Source organism: Electrophorus electricus, chromosome 16 (genome assembly GCF_013358815.1).
Source record: "Electrophorus electricus isolate fEleEle1 chromosome 16, fEleEle1.pri, whole genome shotgun sequence".
In the NCBI taxonomy this organism is placed as follows: Eukaryota; Metazoa; Chordata; class Actinopteri; order Gymnotiformes; family Gymnotidae; genus Electrophorus; species Electrophorus electricus.
The window spans coordinates 13,504,235-13,511,680 of NC_049550.1; the positions used below are offsets into that span (position 1 = coordinate 13,504,235).

A 7,446-nucleotide genomic window follows, 5' to 3' on the forward strand; every position below is an offset into this window, starting at 1 on the left:
TCTTTGGGTCCTTTTGTTCTTTTCGTCGTAACCGGTGGCTCGCGAAGGTTCCGTTTGGGACATCAGACCAAACCGAATCTCTAACCATCCGAGCCGTTGGAGCGTTATTGCGGGTCACCGGAGATCCTGTCAGTGTCTGAGCTCATCCGTGAACATAATCTGACAAAAAATCTGACTGAAGATGCCCGACGCCGCCGTATCTAAGGGTCCCGGCGGAGGTAAAAACAACGGAGGGATGTACGTGGACCGCGACAAACCCGCCCAGATCCGCTTCAGCAATATCAGCGCAGGCAAAGGTTCGTTGCTGATCTTGCAGCTGAGGCGCAGCGGCTGGTCAGTCGGTCATCTAGCCGGGCACTGGCTGCAGCGCATCTCTCTGGCTAGCAGGCTAACTTTAGCCCCTGACAGTGCAATGTCTGCGATGTCGCTCCAGGGGTTCCAGCCCTGGAATCGTGCGTTGGCCGATTGCAGATTGGCTAAAGACACTTCTAAATCCTAAATGTTTTGAAATTCTTCCCATTTCAAGATGCAGATGTGCTTGGGAGCTTGGGTGGGGCACGGGCCTAACAACCAATCGCGTTTTGTTTTACAGCGGTTGCTGATGCCATCAGAACAAGTCTTGGTCCTAAGGGTATGGACAAGATGGTACGTTATTCTCTCTCTCCCTCCCCGGTTTTTTTTTTTTTTTAGACACTTATTGTCCTGTCCATCCATGTTTCTCTGTCTCAGTAACTGTTCCCAAGCCTGCATTCATTCGCTGCATGTCAAGGAGACACCGAAACAAGTCAATCGTGTGTCCTTGTGTAGATCCAGGACGGGAAGGGAGACGTCACCATCACTAACGATGGGGCCACTATTCTGAAGCAGATGCAGGTCCTGCACCCTGCCGCTAAAATGGTGAGACTAAAAGGAAGTCTGCATGTCTGTTCTCATTCCTGCTGATTCCTGTGGCTCAGATTGGTCAATGGGTTACATTACAAACCTGAAAAAGATGTAGTACTGCTCTCGTTATTTGTATGTCTTTCCTGACGGTGCATCAGAGATGCAGACAGCTTGATTACACCAAATTGATTGTAGACATATTTGTGTGTGTGTGTGTGTGTGTGTGTGTGACAGCTGGTAGAGCTATCCAAGGCCCAGGACATTGAGGCTGGTGATGGTACTACATCAGTGGTGGTGATTGCTGGAGCACTCTTGGATGCCTGTGCTAAACTCCTCCAGAAAGGTACCCAGTCTGTAGATTCTAACTGTCACATTCTTACTCCTGAATGTGCCCATGTATTAGGACGGTGAACCAAATGCCCCCATCACAACAACCAGTATTCGTGCATGATTTAACTGTCGCTTTGAATCAAAATTAGTTGCCATTTTGTCTGATTTAATAGGTTAATTGGGACTGGTGCAAATTAAGTTGCCAAGTCACTTTAGGGACAAGTGTTCCCTGGGCAGTGACTCATTTCTGATCGTGTTTATCACTTGTCTATTCAGAGACATGATCTAGGATCAGTTCCTTCTGTCCTTGAAATTTTCTTCATGCTTATATAAACAACAGTAACTGATCTTCAATCAGCAGTATGACGTGTTAGGTGTGGTTTGGAGTAGGATCTGCGGTAAGGTTGAGCTCCGGGTTCAGCATTACCAGCCCAGCTTTACTTTCCCACTCAGATTCCCAAATGTCTCCGTGCCTTCTTTATCCCGCAGGCATACACCCAACAACGATCTCAGAGTCGTTCCAGAAGGCGGTGGATAAGGGCGTGGAGATCCTCACCTCCATCAGCCAGCCTGTGGAACTGAGTGACCGCGAGACTCTTCTCAACAGCGCCACCACCTCTCTGTGTTCCAAAGTGGTGTCGCAGTACTCTAGCCTGCTGGCCCCCATGAGTGTGGACGCCGTGATGAGGGTCATCGACCCAGCGACGGCCACCAGCGTTGACCTCCGTGACATCAACATCGTCAAGAAGCTTGGGTGGGTTTTTGCAGGGACGCTGGGTAGTAACGGTGGTTGTTACTGCTAGAGACCCACCTATGCAAGCCACTGTTTCTTAGGCATGCCTGGTTTCCAGAGAATGGGGGTATTTTACAAAGAAAGGTGTCCCTGAGCCACACAGCGTTAGTCAGTAGTCATGATTGTCAGATAGGAGGAGAGTATATTCCTAATGAGGAAATCTACTGGAGATACTGTGCTTCACACTCGACAGGGGCCTCCGTATTTGGGCCGGAGATAAACACATCAATTGAAACAATTTTATAGCTGGATTATATAAAGCCCCATGTATTTTGCTAGATTTTGGATTAATCCTTAATCTGATAGATTATGAAAGCCTGACCAATGAAGGTTCATCTTCACACCGTCGTGTGGTGTTTTCAGGGGAACCATTGATGACTGCGAGCTGGTGGATGGTTTGGTTCTGACACAGAAAGTGGTGAACACCGGTGTGTCCCGCGTTGAGAAGGCCAAGATCGGCCTGATTCAGTTCTGCCTGTCCCCTCCAAAGACTGACGTATGTTCACACCCCCTGAACTCCACAACCTTCTTACTTTTCATCTTATTTCTGCTAGGTATTACTCAGTCTGAGCTAATGAGCAATGTAAAATCCTAATAAAGCATTCATTGTTATGATATTAAATGTTCAAGATGAAGCTGGCAAAAAATCAAAAGTGTTGAGGGATTAATCATTTTTAGGAGAAGTTCTTCTCCCAAAATAACGGAAACGTAAGCGTAGGAGCTGGGTAGAGCTAAGGAGCTCTGGCCTCTAGCCTGCACTTCTCTCCTCACCACTTATGCTTGTTCCCCACGTTCCTCTCTGTTTGGAGCACTCGGTTTGTTCGGAAGGTCAGACTATTGACGTTTGAACAGCCCTCTGTTTTGGTCTTTGCCAGATGGACAACCAGATTGTGGTGTCGGACTACGCGCAGATGGACCGCGTCCTCCGGGAAGAAAGGGCTTACATCCTCAACCTGGTCAAACAGATTAAGAAGGCCGGCTGCAACGTGCTGCTCATCCAGAAATCCATCCTTAGGTGAGAGAGAGAGAGAAAGAAAGAAAAAGAACGCGAGAACTTTAGCTGTGGGGCAGATCAGTCCCTGTGAATGAGAGATTTCCATTTTGAGGTACTTGGGGTGAGTGGTTCTTGATTCTCCTGAAGTCCCTGTAGTAAAATATCTATATATACCTTTAGGTTTTTTGTATGTGTCTATTCTCTATTAAAAAAAAAAAAAAAAAAAAAAAAAAAAAGCAGAACAGAAGATTGACATTTTGGCTAGCGAGTGAGAGCTTTGCATCTTTTGAAGTTGACCCACCTCATCCCCAGCTCATGATAAGATGACTAAAGTTCTTCTGTGGTCTCCTGCCTTAAATGTCACAATAAACTGAGACGCTCAACTCAAGCTTCTGATCTTTTGTTGAAATATGAGGTTGTCAACCAGTCTCAGTTGAGTTGTCAGTGCTATAGAGTGTGTGTGTGTGTGTGTGTGTGTGTGTGTGTGTGTGTGCGTGCGCGGGGACTCTGGCAGAGATGCACTGAGTGACTTGGCCCTTCATTTCCTGAACAAGATGAAGATAATGGTGGTGAAGGACATCGAGAGGGAGGAGATTGAGTTCATCTGCAAGGTAGAGAGAAGACTTCCTTTTATTGTCTTTCCCCTCAGATACACACAGCGCCTAATGTATAGCCTAACTGGCACTCTGTCCGAGTCCCACCTGGAGCACTTGGGTCCGTGTGTCTAAATACTCCTGAATAAGAGTGTTCGTTTCCATATTACTGTACACATCAGGATATGGGGTGCGGAGGAAAAGACCCAAGATATGCACCACGACATTTCCAAGTGTGACCCCTTCTGAGTATTGGATATTCTAGGTGCCTCAGACAGTTTTTACTTCAAATAAGTCTTCCAGCTAAGAAAAATGCCTTGTTTCCTAGACGCGTGGTAACCTGCAAGCTAATCTGCTGCATCAAATGCCAAACTGAGTCCATGTTTCACTTGTTAGTTATATCCTCCACCGATATCAAACTATTTTGTGTCTACCATTTCGATTTCATGATGCGTGTTTTAGTAGCAAGGACGGGGTCACCTGTGTAAACAGATCCTAATGTTGCTCTTGGAAAAATCAGAGAATTACAGCCAGGAATGCTTGATTGCTGTGTCCAAGGAATCATTGTTAAAGTGCATCACATCTATGCTGCATAGTTGGCTGATAAGCTAGTGTGTAAGTTCTAAGCAGCAAAAATCAATCAGTTCCAAACCCTCCACCACCGCAAAGTAGAATATGCCGAATAGACATGGTAATTACAGTAGACCTCGTTACCATTATCACTGCAATATCACTCCAGTACAAGCCAGCAATATAAAATTTTACAAACAAAGTCACTAGCTAACAGTAGTGAAACTAATTGTTCATCCCTAGTTGCATGGTTAATGGGGGGAACAGTGATCACTTTACAGGAAACTGTGTGTTTACATCGTTAAAGACTGCAGTACTTTGTGTCTGCCATGAACTTATCTTGGCTACCTAGCTAGTTAACTACTCCACAGATGAGCGGAGACCCCTTGTCCACGTTTCACTGATGACTATCGACTCATTCAGTCTGACGGACAATAAATGTCTAAAGCACACTAACAATGCATTCTGCCTTTATATTCAACACAATTTTCCTTTGTGTGCTTTCGTTTACAGACGATTGGCACCAAGCCAATTGCTCACATTGACCAGTTCACCCCAGAGATGCTGGGCTCAGCTGAGCTGGCGGAGGAGGTGAGCCTGGATGGCTCTGGTAAGCTGGTGAAGGTGAGAGCCCACTGACCTGAGAACAGCTCAGCAATGCGACATGCTGATTACAGATGGAGAAGGTGGAACCAGATCAGACGGATGGGCTCATATAAATGTGACGCGCACTCAAACTTTCAATGCTCTTCTCTCGTGCTGATCTCAGTGCCCGGCCAGTAATAACATGTTTGTTGTTTAACACTGCAAGTACTCCTGCCCTCCAAGTTTCATTTTTCCAGCTTTATCAGTATAAGAGAAATCAGTGTTTCTTAACCCTGTCCTTTAGAATTCCCAACCAGTCCACTCTCCCAGCACATCTGAATCAAACCATTAGGAATATGTACTACCTTCTGCCCTCTGTAGGGACCCAAGGGATAGAACTAACCCGTAGGTCCTCTGCTGGTTTCCCGACGACGGGATTGGCTTGGCAAACCTGGGCTGAAATTATCTTAAAGTGAAGCGTAATCCTAAAAAATGCAAACCTTTCTAATGAACATCAGCATTAGGCTCCAGTTAGTTTTCTTTCATTTTTGGCATTTTTGGCTAAGCTTCTATCATAAGAGGCCATCTGGAGATTCCTCACCTGCTGGGAAGTGTTACTAATGAGAGCAGGAGTTGTGCTGCTTTCTTTGTGTTATCATGTTGAGATTCTTGTCTTTTGTTGCTGATGTGTGTGTGTGTGTGTGTGTGTGTGTGTGTGTGTGTGTGTGTGTGTGTGTGTGTGTGTGTGTGTGTGTGTGTGTGTGTGTGTGTGTGTGTATAGATCACAGGTTGCGCCTGTCCCGGTAAGACGGTGAGCATCGTGGTGCGTGGCTCCAACAAGCTGGTGATCGAGGAGGCAGAGCGCTCCATCCATGACGCCCTCTGCGTCATCCGCTGCCTTGTCAAAAAGAGGTGACTGCTTCACACTGACAGTAAACAAGGAAACGCTGCACGTTCCCCATCTCACAACAAATTGTACACTATTGCTGTAAGCTAGTGTCTGGCACTAATGAATATGGCCTGTTCCAGAAAATGTGGGTCCTAAAAATGTGTTTTCTAAGTGAAAACCAAAGTAAAATTGGAAACATAAGGATAAATTTTAGTGTATTTGATTTTTGGTTGGAAAATTGCTGAGGTACACAGCTACCCATGTCAGTTATGGAAATAGCTGTCCCAAAATTGCTGATATTGAGTGACGGTGGCATCATCTGTTCAAATTCGCCCACACTCGTATTCACACATGCTGGCTTTTCTGGTCAAACTAACCCTCAACCCATCCGTCCATTAGTGTATTTCACATATCAAGATTTTTCACTTATTCGGGTAACTTTAATCAAAGGTTAAATCACTTCATAGAAGATATAACATTTTTACATGGAACTGTCACTTATGGTAAAAATCTTCCTTTGTCACAAATGTGATTGGTTTCTGTAGACTCTAGGACCACCTCCTCACTGTCAGCTGACTGAATCCCTCTGGCTGGGATTCTGTGGGGGGTGTAGGGAGTTCCTCTTGGCTAAATGAGCTGATGCACATCTGCTACCCCCTGCAGGGCACTGATTGCAGGAGGCGGGTCTCCTGAGATTGAGCTGGCACTGCGTTTGGCCGAGTACGCCCGCTCACTGGGTGGCATGGAGGCATATTGCGTGCGCGCCTACTCCGACGCCCTCGAGGTCATCCCCTCCACTCTCGCCGAGAACGCCGGCCTCAACCCGATCTCCACGGTGACCGAGCTCCGCAACAGACACGCCCAGGGCGAGAAGACGGCCGGGATCAATGTGCGCAAGGTGAGCAGCCTGGCAGGTGAACTGGAGGCAGGGTGGGGCAGCAACATCACAGTTGGCAGTTAAGTAAATGAGATGGGCAGTTCGTGTTTGTGGCCTTTGAGCTGGACTGTAGCCGGATCTTCTGTCCCTCAGGGTGGGATCTCCAACATCCTGGAGGAGCTGGTGGTCCAGCCTCTGCTGGTCTCGATCAGCGCGCTCACCCTCGCCACGGAAACCGTCCGCAGCATCCTCAAGATCGATGACGTTGTAAGTGGCGCATTTTTAATTTCCAGGCGTCCACGTTCACAAAGGTTTTAAAAGACCACAGTTTAGAAATGAAGTAAAAATTAGCATTCAGAGCTGTAAAGGGACGAACCCTTCTCGTGCTATTTAGTTTGCCGTCCAGTGTTGAAGCCCGTCATCATGAGCTGAACTGGGTCGTGTAAGAGCAGCATAGCTCCAGGGCTAGAGATGCAGAACCGCTACTGCTTTACACAGTCCAGCAGTCTTCTGACATGCACGTCTTCCCCAGGTAAACACGCGATAAGGCGTGTGAGTGGGGGGGTGTGCTGAGGGAAGATGGAGCACTCCTAAACAACGTGGGGACCTCGCCAACACCTCGCTATGACCAACTGCTCAAGAGTTGTGGATGTTGCGTTGTGTAATTTAATAAAATATTTTTTTTTCTCAACATGAGTTGTTTTTGTGGTGTGCCCCCATTCTTTATTGTGTTTTAAATTGTGTGCCACCCCTTTTACCATAATAGATGTTAGTAGGGTTCATTCCTAAGGGCGTTTCAGCACACTACTGGAAACAGCAAAGTAAGGCTTTTTAATAGGTTCACCTTTATAATTTTATGATTTTGTGGCAACTGTCAGTTATGGTTTTGCAATCGCTATATTTCTTTAAATCCTCATTGTGTAAATGTTAATG

At 46.5% G+C, this 7,446-nt stretch overlaps 1 protein-coding gene across 1 annotated transcript; it reads left to right on the top strand.

Moving 5' to 3' along the window:
- Positions 1 to 7: 7 nt before the first annotated feature.
- Positions 8 to 7,204, top strand: cct4 (chaperonin containing TCP1, subunit 4 (delta)). The gene is made up of 13 exons (XM_027013757.2): positions 8 to 296; positions 593 to 645; positions 808 to 897; positions 1,117 to 1,225; positions 1,702 to 1,966; positions 2,369 to 2,501; positions 2,881 to 3,020; positions 3,514 to 3,610; positions 4,676 to 4,786; positions 5,529 to 5,659; positions 6,300 to 6,534; positions 6,667 to 6,780; positions 7,046 to 7,204. The coding sequence occupies exons 1-13, from the start codon at positions 182 to 184 to the stop codon at positions 7,058 to 7,060; spliced, it is 1,608 nt and encodes a 535-aa protein (XP_026869558.1). The 5' UTR covers positions 8 to 181; the 3' UTR covers positions 7,061 to 7,204.
- Positions 7,205 to 7,446: the final 242 nt, after the last annotated feature.

Coding starts and splice junctions, on each gene's coding strand:
- cct4 (XM_027013757.2), top strand. CDS start 182: ATGCCCGACGCCGCCGTATCTAAGGGTCCCGGCGGAGGTAAAAACAAC. Junction 646..807: donor CTAAGGGTATGGACAAGATG/GTACGTTATTCT, acceptor GTCCTTGTGTAG/ATCCAGGACGGGAAGGGAGA. Junction 3,611..4,675: donor AGATTGAGTTCATCTGCAAG/GTAGAGAGAAGA, acceptor TTTCGTTTACAG/ACGATTGGCACCAAGCCAAT.